At 45.3% G+C, this 16,619-nt stretch overlaps 8 protein-coding genes across 9 annotated transcripts; 4 read left to right on the top strand and 4 right to left on the bottom strand.

Moving 5' to 3' along the window:
• Nucleotides 1-1,806: 1,806 nt before the first annotated feature.
• LOC6609525 (glyceraldehyde-3-phosphate dehydrogenase) lies at nt 1,807-3,240 on the top strand. The gene has a single exon (XM_002034173.2). It carries the CDS (start codon nt 1,911-1,913, stop codon nt 2,943-2,945), a length of 1,035 nt encoding a protein of 344 aa, XP_002034209.1. The 5' UTR covers nt 1,807-1,910; the 3' UTR covers nt 2,946-3,240.
• On the bottom strand, nt 3,155-4,530 carry LOC6609524 (uncharacterized protein C1orf43 homolog). The gene is made up of 2 exons (XM_002034172.2): nt 3,811-4,530; nt 3,155-3,742 (listed from the first exon to the last, which is right to left on the bottom strand). The coding sequence occupies exons 1-2, from the start codon at nt 4,434-4,436 to the stop codon at nt 3,316-3,318; spliced, it is 1,053 nt and encodes a 350-aa protein (XP_002034208.1). The 5' UTR covers nt 4,437-4,530; the 3' UTR covers nt 3,155-3,315.
• A 159-nt stretch (nt 4,531-4,689) lies between these two features.
• On the bottom strand, nt 4,690-6,545 carry LOC6609523 (GPI mannosyltransferase 2). Its single transcript, XM_002034171.2, has 2 exons — nt 6,337-6,545; nt 4,690-6,271 (listed from the first exon to the last, which is right to left on the bottom strand). Exon 2 carries the CDS (start codon nt 6,254-6,256, stop codon nt 4,907-4,909), a length of 1,350 nt encoding a protein of 449 aa, XP_002034207.1. The 5' UTR covers nt 6,257-6,271; nt 6,337-6,545; the 3' UTR covers nt 4,690-4,906.
• Nucleotides 6,546-6,858: 313 nt separating this feature from the next.
• On the top strand, nt 6,859-13,712 carry LOC6609522. The gene is made up of 8 exons (XM_002034170.2): nt 6,859-7,359; nt 7,422-7,752; nt 7,807-8,875; nt 8,936-9,407; nt 10,273-11,278; nt 11,341-11,474; nt 11,533-11,861; nt 11,923-13,712. Exons 1-8 carry the CDS (start codon nt 6,859-6,861, stop codon nt 13,298-13,300), a joined length of 5,220 nt encoding a protein of 1,739 aa, XP_002034206.2. The 3' UTR covers nt 13,301-13,712.
• Nucleotides 9,425-10,040, bottom strand: LOC116800417 (ubiquitin-fold modifier 1). Of its 2 annotated transcripts, none has more exons than XM_032715241.1 (2): nt 9,956-10,040; nt 9,425-9,857 (listed from the first exon to the last, which is right to left on the bottom strand). In XM_032715241.1, exon 2 carries the CDS (start codon nt 9,771-9,773, stop codon nt 9,510-9,512), a length of 264 nt encoding a protein of 87 aa, XP_032571132.1. In that variant the 5' UTR covers nt 9,774-9,857; nt 9,956-10,040; the 3' UTR covers nt 9,425-9,509. The 2 variants fall into 2 exon arrangements, with proteins under 2 accessions (XP_032571132.1, XP_032571133.1); XM_032715242.1 differs by having other exon boundaries at nt 9,923-9,993.
• Nucleotides 13,713-13,790: 78 nt separating the features above from the next.
• On the top strand, nt 13,791-14,324 carry LOC6609520 (V-type proton ATPase 16 kDa proteolipid subunit). The gene has a single exon (XM_002034168.2). The coding sequence runs from the start codon at nt 13,823-13,825 to the stop codon at nt 14,297-14,299; it is 477 nt and encodes a 158-aa protein (XP_002034204.1). The 5' UTR covers nt 13,791-13,822; the 3' UTR covers nt 14,300-14,324.
• A 118-nt stretch (nt 14,325-14,442) lies between these two features.
• LOC116800416 lies at nt 14,443-14,817 on the top strand. Its single transcript, XM_032715240.1, has one exon. The coding sequence runs from the start codon at nt 14,490-14,492 to the stop codon at nt 14,796-14,798; it is 309 nt and encodes a 102-aa protein (XP_032571131.1). The 5' UTR covers nt 14,443-14,489; the 3' UTR covers nt 14,799-14,817.
• On the bottom strand, nt 14,755-16,444 carry LOC6609519. The gene is made up of 3 exons (XM_002034167.2): nt 15,816-16,444; nt 15,573-15,750; nt 14,755-15,480 (listed from the first exon to the last, which is right to left on the bottom strand). The coding sequence occupies exons 1-3, from the start codon at nt 16,436-16,438 to the stop codon at nt 14,842-14,844; spliced, it is 1,440 nt and encodes a 479-aa protein (XP_002034203.1). The 5' UTR covers nt 16,439-16,444; the 3' UTR covers nt 14,755-14,841.
• Nucleotides 16,445-16,619: the final 175 nt, after the last annotated feature.

The raw sequence follows: 16,619 nt of genomic DNA, 5'->3' as shown, positions 1-16,619 counted from the left end.
TGGAGGAGCATTGACCATTGATCTTTTATGTGCGCCAGTACACGAAGAGAAATGATAACCGGAGTGTTATTCTTTATTAGGGTTCTGGTTTAATTGCCAAGTCCAGCGGCTATAATACCATAAAATTCAATTTATCAACCAAAGGAGCAGTGTTGCTTGCTACGCCAAATATTATTAAAGATATTTTTATTTTGCCAATACAACGTGATTGAAAGTAGTTAATATAAAACGAGTATCATTTCTCTTAATGTTGAGTGTTGAAAAACTGTGATTAAGATAAAGAGTGTTGTAGCAAACACGAAATAGTAGATAGTACTTCAAAGGATACTCGTATCCTTTAGCAGCGATAACATGTCACCTCTCACAATAATTTATGGCTTACCTTCTTTGGTGTTTTAATTACAACTAACTCTACCATTATGGATTCGTGTTTAAATTTATTGCATATATTTACATTTTTCAACTCTAGGTTGAACTCTGCTTAAGCCGCTCTTAAAATGGGATTTGCATCCTTTGCTTGTGTGGCCCATTTCTCAGCGGGCAAGTTTCAAATTTGAAAGTTTTTCGCATAAATTTCAAGTAGCACTCGCCGGACAAGCAAACTGGAATGTAAGCGAAGACTCCAAAGCAAACAAGCTGGCTCACAACAAAGTTGCAAGGGCTCCGGGCCCACAACTTAGAATCCCCCCACTGCTCGACCGGAGTACATAAAATAAACTTCAATTTGATGGGATTTGATGTGGGGCATTTAACATTTACGACACCTTCCAATCTCCAGTTCAAACATAAATGATACATTGAATCGGGGCTGGCGCTATCCGGGGCTTGCAACTGCGGGTCCTACGATTACTGCAACAATTTCGTAATCAGCGCCGACCCCAAAATGGGAAATTCACCACACAGGACCTGGAGAGCACAGTTTTCCGTGCCAAAGCTAGAGAGGGAGAGAGAGAGATTGAAGAGGGTCCTTGCGCTCAGTTGGTTTTTTTTGCGGGGGCGTCCCAATGTTGCCAGCAACATGTTGCCAGCCGTCCTGCTGTTGCTTCAGCATCATAAATATTCAACAAAGTTAAGTTGTCATAGCTAGTTGAAGACCGATTTCCAACACCCCACACCCCCCGGAAATGCCGACAGCAGAGTGGGGTCTCTGCTAAAAGCCGAACGAATAAAACTTCAATTCAATATATTTCCAGCCAAGTCATGGGCCAAGGGGCAGATGGGCATGGAAATTTCTACGGCTGATGGCCGTCATCTGGTATGCCCGAAAAGAAGGAAAAGCACACAGGAATAAAGGCTTGGGGCGATAGTTACATTGGTACTTTCAAAGGGACTTTCCTTTTTTTATCGACCACAGGAAGTAAAACAAGCCAGTTAAAGTTAAAGGACCACGACGCACAAGTTCGACTTTTCGATGTATTGAGCATAGTACATGCATCATAAAAACCAACATATGTAGGATCGATTTCTTATGCTTTTATCATGTTCATTTCAAATTACTTTCTTACAGTGTATAAAAGGGTGGGGTCCCGAAGGAGTGAGACATTCCACACAAAGGTGAGTAATGACCCTTGAAGCTGGATTTTCTATGGACGTGAGTGTGTGTGGCCAGCAATTTGGCAGCCACACCCACTTCCTTGGGCCTCCAGACAATTGGGATTGGGCGTTCCCGAAGGTTATTGTAATTTTGTTTCGTGAGAAGCTTTGGCAGGTGGTCGATTTCGATTGATTTATACCCGGCTGCGTAATTATGTATGTATGTTTGCCATCCATCTGGGATTCATAAACTGGAAAGATCTAGGACAGCCGGGAAATTATTTTCATATCTATCTTAGCCTTCCACACAGTCGAACTGTTATATAATACGTATCAAAAATCATCAAAATTTTCAACACTGCAAGTCGAATTCCATTATGTCCGGAATTGGCATCAATGGCTTTGGCCGAATCGGTCGAATGTTTGCCCGCCAGGCTCTAGTTCGGAAAGATGTCAAGATCGTGGCAATCAACGATCCCTCGCTGGATCCCAAGTATCTGGCCTACATGCTGCGATACGACTCCACTCATGGACAGTTCAATCAGAAGATCTCTGTCGACGGGAACAATCTCGTTGTAAATGGCAAGAAGATCAAGCTGCTCAAGGAGTCGGACGTCAAGAAGGTGAAATGGTGCGACCTCGGCGTGCATACGGTGGTGGAGTGCTCCGGCAGGTTTACCACCCTAAAAGCCTGTCAAGGTCACCTGGATAGTGGGGCCAAAAAGGTGGTCATATCGGCACCATCTGCCGATGCTCCGATGTTTGTGTGCGGCGTGAATCTTGATACATACAAGCCGGGCACACCAATCATCTCGAATGCCTCGTGCACAACCAATTGCCTGGCGCCTCTGGCCAAGGTGGTGAACGATAACTTTCAAATATGTGAGGGCCTTATGACCACCGTTCATGCGGCTACAGCTACCCAAAAGATCATCGACGGACCCAGCAGCAAACTCTGGCGGGATGGACGCAGTGGCATGACCAACATCATACCCGCAGCCACAGGAGCCGCTAAAGCAGTCGGCAAGGTGATTCCGGACCTGAACGGGAAGCTCACGGGTATGGCTTTCCGTGTACCAGTTCCCAATGTCTCGGTGGTGGACCTCACCTGTAGGCTTTCTAAGCCCGCCAAAATGGATGATATCAAAAAGTGCATCAAGGATGCATCCGAATGCGAAATGAAGGGAATCCTGGGGTATGTCGAGGAGGAGGTGGTGTCCACCGATTTTAACGGCTCACGATTTGCATCCGTCTTTGATGCCAAGGCCTGTATTGCCCTAAGCGATACCTTCGTCAAGTTGATCAGTTGGTACGATAACGAGACCGGATATTCGTGCCGTCTCCTTGACCTGGTTCTCTATGCCCAATTGGTCGACCAATGCGATGCGAAGGAAAAGGGTGGTTGCAAGTAGGAAGATCCCTGTAAGAAAAAGGATGATCCCTGCAAGAAATAGGAAGATCCTTGCAAGAACAAGAAATAGAAAAAAAAAAAAAAAAAATTTTTACCAAATCTAGACTTATTTAAATTAGATTTATATTTAGAAATCTTTATTTACTTAAAAATTATTGAAATGTAATCCATTTTACCATAGTTTTTAGACGCAAATTTCATATTTTGCAATTCTTGTGGGCTAAACAATAGGTAGCATAGCAATTGGCATTTATTCGCCATTTTTCCAACATATAAATAAAGAACAAAAAAATGTATACCCATATTTTCCTGGCAGACATAAAACCCATAAGACACAAAAGAAAAAGTGTCTGGATTCTTTGGAAATTGTCTTAGACATTGCTGGAGTTCCGCTGAAACTGCATTGATGATATACTCTTAATCTCGTTGTCATCCATGACACCTCCATCACTGCTCTGATGGTGGTCCGCCTCTACGATGATGTCATCCAGTGTAGGTGTCTTAATTCTATTGCGAATAATGAGATCTCTGTCGGAGGGTGCTTGAAGATGAAGAGGATTTGTGGCTAGCTCGGCGGGACCATCGCCACCGCCACCACCACCACCGCCCTGCAGACCCAGAGTCAAATTAACCTTGGCGTGCTGTCCAGTCGTAAGTTCACTGCTGGGCTGTACATTTTCCAATGTCGTGGGCGGACGCAGGCGCGCAGGATCCAGCAGGGAATGCATTTTGGTCTGTTTCCTGGGCGTTCGAGCAGGCGATGCCTTACGAGAGTTGTAGTTCTTTAGCTGTTTGGATCTGAAAGGTAAAAGCAAAGTTCATTGTCATTGAAAAGTTTAACAAATTGTCCCTTCTAGTTCACATACGCCTCCATCAGCTTCAGCAGCAAATGATGATACGCCTTGTACTCATCCTTTCCGAACTCATTCGGATCGTGCCGAGCATGTTCGTACATATCGCAGTATTGGTGAATCATCCGCTGCCCTGCTCCGTTCAGCGTCACCGATAAAGTGGTCAGCAAAAAGGCCCTCAAGCTCTCAGGAGAATGTCGAGAGCTACCGTCCGCCCTCGCTATTTCGGATTCTAGCAGTTTCACGTCATCAACCGCCTTCATGCGGTAGTAGTAGGGTGGCAATGGTGACTCCTGCTCCGGCTGAACGATATACTTGTCGCCATCGTCCCACAGCAGCTTCGGCTCCTGCGTGATTTTCTGGATGCAGTCCAGGCGCCGCTCAATCTCTCTCCTTAGCGCCTTCTTGGCATCATTGCCTACAGGAACGTGGGGCCCACGACGTCCGCGCAGCTGGAAGCGCATAATCTGCCGCTTGGCAAAGATGAACAGCATCAAGCAAGTAAGTACTCCACCGCTGATTATAATGATTATCATCACGCCCGAAAGCTGTTCCATGTTGCCGCCCGCCTTGCTGGCCTTCTCCTGGAGACTCGGTGCGGCGTAGTCGCCTACCTTGTGCAGGCGCAGATGCCCATCCATGACGAGTACTCTTTAATCCGCGGATAAGAAGTAATAAACAATTTTCTCAAACAAATTCTTTGTTGTTTTGGTTAGCCACCCAAAACAGCTGATTCTGAGTGTGACCGTTTAGGTTTGGAAAATACTAGGAATACATAATTATATCTTATATACCAAGTTTCAAAAACGAAGCGCCAATTTTAAACGCATAATTTTGTAATGGTTAGAAAAATGTAAACTTATGTAACAGTAAGAAAAAACAAACATTACAATTATTTCTAAAATGGTCAACAATTTTTATTTTTCATTTTTTTTATAATATATATGGAAATTTAAATGGGAAACCAATACTTTTGAGCGCCTCAACAATTATCAATTGAATTTTGAGAACTTGGACGATTATTTACACACTAATAAAGAAATCCATGCGGATGAACAGTCTCTTTGGCAACCAGCGAGTTATATTGCTCCTTCTACTTCAATCATTTAGCTCACGTCCACGGGTAATTATTGCTGAATAGCACCGTGCCCACCAAACTATAAGTGGTGCACCATACAAAGAGAGCTCCTGCCTTCGAACGCAGCCTTAGTTGGGCCAGTGTCTTGGGCATGTGGTCAGCGGCAAACCAGTAGAAAACAGGTGTGGCCGAGGCCAGAAGGCGGGTGGACACTTGGATGTGGACGTAGAAGGTGCAGACAAGGGTGAGAAACGCAGCGTGCAGCACGAAAGGGAATATGGTGTGGTCCCTAATCAGCTCCTTGTAGCCAGAGGGCTTAAGTTTTACCCAGACCGCTTTGGCCGTGTGGTGCATGTAGTCGTAGCAATGCCAGTGCATGAAACTCAGCATGGGCAGGGCCAGCAAGAAGTTGGGCAGCTGTTTCCACTTGTAGTATCGCAGGAAGCCCACATCCCAGTAGTGCGACTGCACGTAAGTGTAGGGGAACGGCAACGTGTACTGGCACCAGGGTGATCCTTCAGAGCCTTGGCCAGACAATAGGTACTTCCGCTCCACTGCGTAGTCCACAATGTGCTGCGGATGGTTTGGCCTTATAGACGGCAGACAGTAGAGCCTGTATATGTAGAAATAGTAGGTGTGCAGTATCCCAATGGCTCCCAGAATTGTCAGCGTCATTTGTGTCAGCTGCATGCAGGTGTTGGGCTCCTTGTTCTTGAGTAGCAGGTGGCGTCCGAAGAAGTAGAGCGGGTATCCCAAGGTGATTAATCCATTTGAGCGGCACACTAAGCAGGCGCCTAAGGCGGTTCCCAAACGCAGAAATCGGAAGCTACCCGTCGGCTTCAAGCACTCCAGCATCAGATGAAGGCTGGAGAAGGCGAAAAATGTCTCTGAGTAGGCGGCGGTGAAGAAAATGGTGGCCGGATTAAAGCAGAAGATTAGGGCCGCATTCCAGCTCTTGTTTAGGTCGTTGAACAATACTTGGGTGAGCTGAAACAGCAGATTAGCCGACTCGCAAAAGAGCCACAGGTTCAGAGCTACGGCCACCACCAGTAGGATAGATTCCTGTGATAAAGAAATCCCCATGGCCTCCACGGCCTGTGCCACATGACGCACCACAACCGGATACAGTGGATAGAAGGCCAACGTGTTTTCGTAGCTGTACAGATTATCGGCTATATGCAGATAGTATTCTCCATCCCAGTGCCTTAATCCGCCCAAGCAGCGCTTAATAATCTTGTCTATCCAGGAGGCATTCTGATCTGGCGAAACCGGCATCCGGAATACATCTGGTCTGTGCTCTGGCAGGGCTCCGTTGGCGACCAATTGTACCAGAAGGACGATAAGGCGACTGGCCAGCGCCAGTTTAGTCACCTTCTCTGTCATTTCAGATTTCTAGGGCTTGGGTGGAGTCGATTATCATTCGGCGGGCATGTGATTCATATCAAGTCGAGGGCCTCACATACCTCACAGCTAAAACGATGTGGACGGATCTTCTGGCCTGGACACTCGTGCGGCGGGAAAATGGCAGTTTTGCTCTTGGGTTGCCTCTTGAACTTCCCTCCTTTTTGGTGACATTTACTTTGTGAAGCGGTTTTATTATTATATATTATTTTTGGGCAGAAGCCCGGAAAAGCAGAGCATGGTGTGACCAGAGGGTTTGAGAAAGCAGTAGTCAATGTCGATATATTATCGATACGAAAATAATATATTTAACAAGCTGAAATAAATTAATATGTACACTTAATTCTCGTTGCACTCAAATTATTAATATTTTATACAATACTGCCTAATAATTTAATTTAAAATTAAGCAGTTTACACGTCAGCTGAATTGCAATCGACACTGTCAAACTAATATCGTTGATTGCCCCACCTCTAATAGATATGGCACATTATAGTGGCGGCATTTCCTAAAAACACTGCCGCTTTTGTTTTGCAGTTGGGTTGAATTTAAGCTGAAATTTCACTCATAAATGAAGTGTCGCAATGCCGAGCAGTGCAAAAAAGTCGGACTCCGCAAGGAGCACTAGCTCGACGCCGCGAAGACTGCGAAAGCGCAAACGAGTGGAACGCCAGAGCCTGGACTCGCAGGTCGATGAGGATGCCAAGGAGATCGATCGCCGGCTACGGAAAGTCGCCAAGAAGAACTCCATCAGCGCCGAGGACATGCAAAAGGTGGTCCGGAAGGTGGTGCGCAACGATCATGTCTTGGCATTAGTCACCTTGAAGGCGGAGGACGAGCTGGCGCGCGAGAAGTTGGAGTCGGCGGAGCAGCAAAAGCGGGGTGCCATTATAATAACGGACACTCCATCTGTGCCCAAGCTCACGCGAGCCAAAGCTCGGGAACTGAACTGCACACCTGGGATCTCGCTGCCCCATCTCAATGAAACTTCCACCGACAATAATGGCATAGAGGCTCTAATACGTGAGGATTTGCACTCTGATGAGGAGGACGAGGAGTATACGTTCAAGGAGGAGGACTTTCATGTGAGTATAAACATCGAGGCAAATTGATCGTTGCTCAATACTAATTATTCTTTTATTATCAGTCCGATGATGATCCTAACACTACAGCATCGGATTTTGACTCCAATCCTTGCACGCCTCAAACTCCTCTTACTGCCAATGAGGAATCTCCTGTAAAGTTCTCTGATGACGGTTGTTTCAAGGTGCCGTTTGAAAAAAATTTGCAGGATAGAGAGGATCTTAGGATTGCAACCAGAACGCGCTCCAAATTTTGTTTGCAGCAAACTACCATTGAGGATTTGCAGTCGGAATTCGTTCCGCCGGACGTGGAGCCTAGCGATGTGGTGGAGAACGAAATGACCGCCAACGATGCGGATTGGATGCAGTTCCTCAATGACTTTACAAAGCCTTTAAGTAGGTAGTATCAATGGATGCTTTTATGGTCTTCCTAACTTTAATAACTTACAGACAATACGATCCAGGGCGACGATGATGATCCTATTAACGATCCAGAATATGTGGCCGCTGATCACTTGGAATCGGAATATGAGAACGCCGAGGAACTGCGCGATGTGAATATCTCCAAAAAAGAGTTAACTGACCTGGTCTCTGAGCTGTTTGCTGGTTTGCTGGAAGAGGGAGTCTCTCTGGAATCGATTGAATTGGAAACACCTCAAAAATTCGTTGAAAGTGCCAACGTTTCTGTGCTTCCAATTGATCAAGTATCCCGTAACATTGATTTCGATGGGCAGCAGATAAATGCTAATCAGCAGGATCTACCTGTTTTTCAACCTAATCTAATGCCGCCTAATTGCGAAGGAATCGATATGGGCATGGGTGTGCCTGTCCCCGTGGCTGTGCTGCAGGAGGAAACTCGTGGATCCGCTTGCAATGTGGTAAATATACCTTCTGAGGCCCTGACTGCTCCTCCAGAACTAATAGCGGTTCCAATACCTGGACAACCAAATTGCTTCCAAATCGCCAAAGTTGTAGCCAATGATTCAACTGTTGGTCTTCCATTGACTGAAGAGTCCCTGCAGAACTTTTCTAGCTTGCATCCAATGCAACCCCCCGTTGTAGATGCAAGCAATGCAGATCGTTATAAAAAACCATTTGATACGAACTTCACCTGGGAATACATCTCGGTTAGGAAACATATATACTCGGAGTATGAGGAAAAGTTTGAGAGCCTGCAAAGCGTAGAGCCAGTGAACTTCAATCATCTCGCCAAGAGCAGGGGATTTACCCTGTCTCAACATGATATGCTTCAGCAGCAGCTTCGCATTCACACGCAGTTGCTCAGTCAAAGCTATCTGCAAACCTACTCCCATCCTACGTTGTACCCCATGGCCAAGAAGCCCAAGGAAATGTTGGAAGAATTGCACAAAATGGCAACTAAAGATCCCAGTTTTAATTGCTGGAATCTGCAGGAGGCGGTTCAGCTGGTTAGAAAGTGGGAACATGATCTGTGCAGTGATGAGTTTAAGGAGGAGAACGAGAAGATGATGGACTTCATCAACAAGGAAACGGATCTGACGTAAGTTGGTGAAACTTTAAACAAAACATTCTGCTGTACAACTTGTATTTATTATTTTAGTGATGGCCACACGCGTCAGGTTCCCAGGCTGGCGCCTCGAATTATGGATCTCATGCTGAATAGCCGGGTGTTTATGTATCCTCAGTACCTACCCCGGATGGCGTTTCAACCGAAACTGACTAAAACCACCGCTTACGCACCCTCCGAATATCAGCTTATTGCCATTGGCCTGGAAAAGCACTTGGCATTAATGGGAAAAACCCAAAGGCAACTACGCAAAGGTGCAGATCCCATTCGTGTTGCTAGTAAGCGAATGATTAAGGATACAATTTGTGGAAAGAGTGCCCGCCGAATTTTCTTGAAAATCAGTGAGCTACGCAACTCAAAACAGTACAATCCAGTGAAGTATTTCTTTGAACGTCGTCGAGCTCCACCCGCTAACGCCATCCTTTGGGGATTCGCGGATGGGGTGGTGAGAACTCCGCGGGAACGTCACATGGAGCTTCCCAGTGGCTGGCAATACTACATTGAGGTAAGGAACACAATGGATTATTATCGGGTACACTGTTTAACATTTAATAAGCATAAAAAAGGGTCAAAATCTCAAAGGGTAAATAAGAAGGGATTAGGAAAACTAGCTTAGTTGGTGGCCCACTCGATCTCTGGGTATGAGGCGCAGCTCGGATCCGTGCTTTAGGAACACATTACCAGCAGTCTGCTGTGGGCTAATGCCAATTCCATCGTCCGTGATGATGGCACTCGTCTCCGCCGGAACCTTGAACTCCTCAGAGGCGAATTTCAGCACAGCCGTAAAGGGAGTTCCCTCCGGAACACTGAGCACCTTAAAGGGAAGCTTAGGGTCCGAAGTTAGCGTGATTTTGAAGGTTACTTTGCTCATTGTGGAATGTGCAGACGTGGTCAGTTTTGATTCTCTATGGGAATAAACAGGATTCCGATGTTTTCCACGGGCAGAGTGTTTGAGCTGGTTGGAAAAGTTTAAACAAGTATAAATTAGTTGGTTTGAAAACTGTTTTAAGGGGTATTTACTTTAAAAACAATAAAATATGTTCTCGCTCTTACTTTAGTGCGGTCAATATTACGATAGGCAAGGCAGCGAATTATCGTCTGTGATGAGCAATATTTGCATAAATGTACCTATGTCCGTACCTAATTAGGTACACATGGATATAACTTTATTACTTTTTCTCCCGAATTTTATGAATTATAGCTTATATTCTCATTTTGCTAGCAATTGTTGGCAGAATTATTTTACGAAATAAATCACTGCTCATCGGTGGCTAGGTACAATCGACCAAAGTTATCGATATCAATATACATAGCTTGTGCCATCGCTGAGTTTATAAATTGCGGACAATTTTCAATCTAAAATTTTTCAGAAAACTTGGGATCAAAAGCGCACACGTCGCAATTTCAAAGCATCGAAAGCATCGTCGGTGGCCAGTGCTTCATATTTGGAGTTTGTACGCGAGGCGGTCGGGGAGGACCTGCTGCTGCCAGAGACTTTTGGTCTGGCTGCGGTCCCCAATGGCAGTGCTGCTGGTTCGGAACCACCCAAGGAGAGCAAACCGAAGAAAAGGCCAGCACAGAGGTCTCGCCCAGCGGAAAAACCTCCACAGCTCACCATCAATGTGAATTATGTTTTTGGCGGGAATACGAGCGCAGGAAACATACCCGGAGTCTCGGGGGTTTCGGTGCCCTTGGTGGCCGGCGGAAATCTGGCCGAGAACGTACTGAACATTAATCGCAGCTTATACACCGCCGCCGAGTGCAGTAGTCTACTGGCCTTGCCGCCTGCTCCTCCACCATTAGATGAAAATGCTCCGCCAGCCATCAACTTCACAGTAGACGAGTTCACTCACAGTCTAAAAATCTGCGAATTGGAGGAATCCAGCGAGGCCGTACAGCCGGATCTGTTGCCTGTGCAGGATACCCCTTCCGTCGCAGGCAGAAACGTCAAAAGGGCGCGATACCAAATCTTTAAGCCAAAGGTTCAATCCGCACATAAATCGCGAAAGGGGTCAACACCAACCCGCAGTCGATACCATATATTGCGCGAACGTTTGCGACATAAACTAAGCCAGCGCTGTCATTCCCTAATCACCACCTATGAATCCTACCTGCGTCATCGCAGCGAAAAATATAAAGACTGCGAGTTGGTACAGGTCGTGCACAATCGTTTTTTCGCCCTAGAACTGTACACTCAACTTTTGGTCGATCTGAGGATGTTCTGCAGCAATACTAATCCTAAAACGGCAGCGCAGCCAAAGAGATCCAGGAGTGATGATGAGGCTGCAAAGCTGAGAAAAGCCAATCGCCAGGAGGAGATGCTTCGCCACATGCTCCAGCCGGACTCTATAGAAGAGAGCAATCGCAAAGATGCCAGTAAGTTTTAGTTAAATTCCAATTAATGAAATCTTATTAATTTTATTATTTTGCATGTTCAGTTTTTGCTATGAATTTTTATGAAAAGGTAGAGGAGGCCTTGCTGAGTGCCAATCGCCTAGATGATTGCAAAAAATTCAACAGTATTTTGCAAAACTTCGACCCCAGGCAGGAGAAAGTTTCATCTTTGTATCTGGTATGCATCATTTAAGTGACTTACTCTTATTGCATTCTAAATTTTTGGGTTTCCTTAGAAAGTGGAAGAAATTTTGCTACCCAATCATCCCGATCTGGCTGAAGTATTCCTCAACTTTTTGCTACCTGCCGAGGCCGCTGAGATGGGAAAATTCTTTGAGCACTTTATGATATGCAATGCTACCAACTTTATCAACAAACTTAACATTTACTTCAGTAAGCAGCCAGCTCAAATCAGAAAGATTTATACCTGCCTAAACGAGTTGGCCGAAATGCCTAATGTTAGCATGAAAAAAGTTGAGAACAAAATAATGCCCTTGCTCAAGGGCAATCAATTTCTGGTCGATTGGTTTGTGCAACAATTCCCCCAGGGAAAACCACCAAAAAGGTAAGAGTGTTAAACAAAATACTCGAGATTGATTAAATGTAACATTTTCTTTTATTTCCAGAATCCTTTCTCCTGTAGAGACCATAAATCTGCATGACGTTCAAAACAATACAACGGGAGAATATACGGAAACTATTCAAGAGTTTACAGATGTACCTACGCCAAGTAAACCTGGTTGTCACTTAAAGTATATCAATGGTCGCATATTTTATGGAGCCAAAATCCAATTGCCAGCCAAACTGTCTTTTATGGCTGCCAGTATTTACAATGAACAATCTTATGACGCGCCACCCGTCTCAAGTGACTCGCTAAACTGCGCCCATGGTATTCGAGCGCAGGGAGAAAAACTTCTTAGTATGGCTGCCAATACAGATAGCGACGATGGCGCGGATCGGAGTGAGGAAGATGATGCCAGCCGCGCTTTGATTATTGATACCACGGGTGATGAGCAGAACAGCTGCTCATCTATTGAGATGTGCGATGAGGCAGGCTTAAGAGCGCATGCAATCAGATTGAACCCCGGCTTGTATAGCAACTCAAGCTTTACCAATGCATCGACCAGTACGCCCAATGTGGGCAACTCTCACCAATCCCATCATCCGCACGCCAAAAAAACTGCCATAAACTTTGGTGAAATATCCCCACGCAAGCAATCAGCATTTAACAATTCGGGATTGAGTCCCTTATCGGCAGCCACCAACAGTTCTCCTCAAGTCGACAAACGAAAGTCACCTACAAAGAAGATCCGATCTCCTCTTAATCAAACTCAAAACAGACAACGTGCCAATAATCAGCCAATGGTCGTTATCCATGAGTCTCAGCCTTCATCTTCGCCAGCCATTGAGTGTGCAAAGCGCTTGCGCACACTGATCGATCAGGAGAGCGTGCGGGATGCAGCAGATACAAAGGCGGGCATTCGAATTATTGCGCAAGCCAAGCATCAACCTCCAAACCAATGCAGCTCTGAAGATATTACGAAAATCGAGGTCGACAGCCTGGATGAAAGTGCCGAGAATATGCCTTTCCGTACAGATCTCAGAATGGACATAGATCAATCGGAGGAGGAGCTGGAGCCACTGCAATTAAGTGCTGGCAACACACCACAGCACGTGATCACAACACAATTCGATAGCGATGAGGACTGCAAGCTGGATGTTGTAGCCACGCTGGCGAACTGCACCACCGCAGATGGTAGATCGGAATCAGCATCGGCATTAACTGCCAGCACATTGCACCCTGATAGTTCTGGTAGTTCCCACTCGGCACCTTGGACTCGTGAAGAGGACAAAGTAATCCTGATCGAAATGAAAATAGGGGCACGGGATCGAGAGCAGCTCATTCGGCGTATGCGCGCCAAGCTAAAGAATCGCAGTATAGAAGAACTACGTAGTAGGCATCAGTTTCTTATGGACTTTCTGTCCAAATTGCAGGGAAAGTGAGGTTTCTATAAGATGTTCTTTTTTGTATTATAATCCAATCTGAAATAGGATACTATAATAATAACTGTATATAAACGAAATGGTTTATCCCATTAGCTATAAACAATAGGTTTTGAAGGCAATTCTTTGTTGTACTGATTACCTATTTAAGCATACAAAAATTCCCTTCAGAATACTTTGTTTTATTATTAAAAATTTGAATATTTTGAAATCTACTTTACGTTGAAATTGACTATTAATAGATATATTTAAACTATGAATTTAATATTTTGGTGCCCAGCTAGATGATAAGAAGGACGCATTGTTTGAATTTTATTATTCTATTCTATAGTTTTGGTTAACGAGCACATTGTTTTGCATTTTCTTAAAGACTGTAAATATATGAAAATGTTTTAAGAATTTTTAAGATGTATCTGATGTATTATCAATCCACCTTGTGTGGGAACTTCAAACGTATTCGCATTTGAGAACCTAAACAAACCTGGAATTGTTCCTTTGAGAAGTACGACGTAAGACTAAAATATGAATGCTCCGGAGCTCTCGTTGGATGAACCGCAATACGCATCCTTCTTTTGCATCCTGGGAGCCGTGTGCGCCATTGTCTTTTCAACATTGGGAGCCGCCTATGGAACAGCGAAGGCTTCGGTGGGAATCTCTTCGATGTCAATCAAGCATCCGCAGCTGATCATGAAGGCGATTGTTCCAGTGGTCATGGCTGGCATTATAGCCATTTATGGACTGGTGATTGCGGTCCTGCTTGCTGGATCCCTCAGCAGCCCCTATAGCGCCTACAAGGGTTTCCTAAACCTCAGTGCTGGACTGGCGGTGGGAGTCTCTGGGATGGGAGCTGGTATTGCTATTGGTGTGGTGGGTGAAGCTGGAGTTCGTGCATCTGCCCAGCAGCCAAAACTCTTTGTGGCCATCATTCTAATATTGATATTTGCCGAGGTCTTGGGTCTGTATGGTCTCATAGTGGCCATTTATTTGTTTTCCAAGTAAAAGGAGTTATGCCTACCTTATTAAAGAAAAACTGGTTTGAAACATTCTGTTCTGTCTGTTAATGGTTAATCATTTGTCAAACTTCAAACTATTTGCTCAGCTGTAAGACCCTTTTTCGGAGTCAGCTTCATTCTCTCTGTTAGTTGAATAGTTACCATTTGGGATTCACAGGGTTAACATCAACCTGAAGATGTATCTTCATCAGTTCTTTGTATTCAGTTTAGTCTGCAGTATTGTTCTTGTTCAAGTTCAGACTCAACAGAATGCTACAAGCAACGCAACCAACATCCATGGGAATAATACTAAAAGACACATCATGGTACGAAAATTGCACGCTGATGAGAAGCTGGGTAAAGGAATGATGAGTATAGTGATACACAAGATTCAACCCGGGCACTCCTACTACAAGGTGTTTGATGGCGATGAGGAGGCAGCGCGTGGATTCACCAATAAGATATGGAACCGTTTGTTTAATCGCTATAGCACAATGCGCATATAAATTATTAGTCTTAATTCTAGTTACGTATGCGGAATAAGTTAGCTTAAGTTATAATTATAAAGCTAGAATTGAATATGGATTCCTCGTCGGGTGCGGAATCCTTTGTGTGCAGGCAGGCGCTAGATCTGGTGTAGAAAACCTCCGACTCATGGTGGCTATGACTTCCTTCGTCCTGCTCGGAATCCTTCATGGTGAATGTACCCACTGCCGTCTTGCAATGGCCATTGATCTTGCAGCTGGAGTCACTGGCCCAACTTTCGCAACCGCATGGCAATGCCTCATCTGGTGGCAGATGTTGTGGAGTCACACTGCTCACCACCCGCTCCTCCGCCGTGGCCTTCTGCTTTCTCTTGTCCTGGCAGCGTCTCCATGTCCTTTTTACAGCCCGGAAACAACACAAACCGAAGCACACATCGGAGGTTCCCTTGAGGCACAGGAAAAACTCGGGAATAAACGATGGATTGATCACGGCATAGACAACTATGTTCAGCGACAACTGCAGTGCATTCAATGTTATGCAGATCACCTCCAGCTGCTCAATGAAGGAGTCATCCACCTTGTTGGTATCACCACCGAATAAAAGATTTAACGAGCTCTTTCTGGACGTCATGTGTGCGGGAAGTTCGCCAAAGAGGTACAATGTAATCACAATCACTATGCTGATTGTCAACTTCATTTGGTGCTGCAAAGCGTTTCAATGTTTATGCGAATAGATAAAATAAAATATAAATTCAAGAATTACGTTTTCCAGTCGTATTTATGTTTATTGTATACCTGATATCGCTTGGCAGTGGTGCGGCTATTGGCAGCGGGGTTGTTAGCCTGGCATATTCGACTTTGCTTCGTCCACTTCCGGAAGGCTATAATAATAGCTCCATTGCCGATGAGCAGGAATATGGCTGGCAGAAGGGCCAACAAGGCGAAGGTGAACCAGTTTTGAACTTTATAAAAACTGCAGCCAAAAGAGAAACTCCATGAGAACATATGTCCACTTACTCCCATTCCAGTTAAACTCACTTTGTGTAGTAAAATTCTGTGACGTGACAAGTCCCCGAGTCGCTAACGTAGAAGACGAAAAAGTATGGCATATTGACCACGATGGATATGCCTATTGCCACCACGATGATGCAGCGAGCCACCTTTCGGCGACAAAATCGCGGGGCCCCGTTGTTCCTTTTAAAACTGGACAGATAGATGAATCTATCCAGGCTCAGACACGCTAGGATAAGGTTCGCTCCGCCAGTGCTGATGCCAAAGAGTGGCGTTTGCCACTGATAGTCGTAGGTAATCCATGTGGGACTGCTGTAGAAATAGCTCCTGGACAGAGCAGTCAATGTGATGAGCAGGCACGAGATGCAGTCCATCCACGAAAGGGCCGCCAGGTAACTGAAGGCCGATGGCGTCATCTTGGGACGCATGAATACCACGGCGTTGATAAAGTTCGTACACAGTCCAAAGGCGGACAAGGTGGGCACGGCCAGTCCGTAGAGCACAAAGAGTACAACCGTGGGCTTCCGTCTTTGGAAGATGCACTCATCGCTATGCTGCATTCCGTGCTCCTGGCCGATTACCCAGCCGGATTCTGAGCTGGTGAAATTGCCGGCGTACATGACAGATTGGATGATTCGATGACTGGCCATGTTGTTCACTGACTGACTGACTGGGTGAAGAGGAGGATTTGGCAGCGACTGCTGGACACGTCTATCTAATTGTTGCAAATTCACGATAAGATTATCTAGCGCTAACGGACGCATAAATGTTAATTTGTACGCAATCAATGATAACGCCGCCACGCACACCCACCTCAACATCGACCCCTGT

This window comes from Drosophila sechellia, chromosome 2R, assembly GCF_004382195.2.
Source record: "Drosophila sechellia strain sech25 chromosome 2R, ASM438219v1, whole genome shotgun sequence".
NCBI classification, from domain to species: Eukaryota; Metazoa; Arthropoda; class Insecta; order Diptera; family Drosophilidae; genus Drosophila; species Drosophila sechellia.
Note: the sequence above shows the minus strand (reverse complement) of the source record. Positions and strands in the feature narration are given on the sequence as shown.

Excerpts from the sequence above, each read along its gene's own strand:
- LOC6609525 (XM_002034173.2), top strand. The coding sequence starts at position 1,911 with ATGTCCGGAATTGGCATCAATGGCTTTGGCCGAATCGGTCGAATGTTT.
- LOC6609524 (XM_002034172.2), bottom strand. The coding sequence starts at position 4,436 with ATGGATGGGCATCTGCGCCTGCACAAGGTAGGCGACTACGCCGCACCG. Across the intron at positions 3,743-3,810 it reads CTGCTGAAGCTGATGGAGGC|ATCCAAACAGCTAAAGAACT; the intron begins GTATGTGAACTA and ends TTTACCTTTCAG.
- LOC6609523 (XM_002034171.2), bottom strand. The coding sequence starts at position 6,256 with ATGACAGAGAAGGTGACTAAACTGGCGCTGGCCAGTCGCCTTATCGTC.
- LOC6609522 (XM_002034170.2), top strand. The coding sequence starts at position 6,859 with ATGCCGAGCAGTGCAAAAAAGTCGGACTCCGCAAGGAGCACTAGCTCG. Across the intron at positions 9,408-10,272 it reads GCTGGCAATACTACATTGAG|AAAACTTGGGATCAAAAGCG; the intron begins GTAAGGAACACA and ends AAAATTTTTCAG. Across the intron at positions 11,862-11,922 it reads CAGGGAAAACCACCAAAAAG|AATCCTTTCTCCTGTAGAGA; the intron begins GTAAGAGTGTTA and ends TTTTATTTCCAG.
- LOC116800417 (XM_032715241.1), bottom strand. The coding sequence starts at position 9,773 with ATGAGCAAAGTAACCTTCAAAATCACGCTAACTTCGGACCCTAAGCTT.
- LOC6609520 (XM_002034168.2), top strand. The coding sequence starts at position 13,823 with ATGAATGCTCCGGAGCTCTCGTTGGATGAACCGCAATACGCATCCTTC.
- LOC116800416 (XM_032715240.1), top strand. The coding sequence starts at position 14,490 with ATGTATCTTCATCAGTTCTTTGTATTCAGTTTAGTCTGCAGTATTGTT.
- LOC6609519 (XM_002034167.2), bottom strand. The coding sequence starts at position 16,438 with ATGGCCAGTCATCGAATCATCCAATCTGTCATGTACGCCGGCAATTTC. Across the intron at positions 15,751-15,815 it reads ACAGAATTTTACTACACAAA|TTTTTATAAAGTTCAAAACT; the intron begins GTGAGTTTAACT and ends TTTTGGCTGCAG. Across the intron at positions 15,481-15,572 it reads CCACTGCCAAGCGATATCAG|CACCAAATGAAGTTGACAAT; the intron begins GTATACAATAAA and ends AACGCTTTGCAG.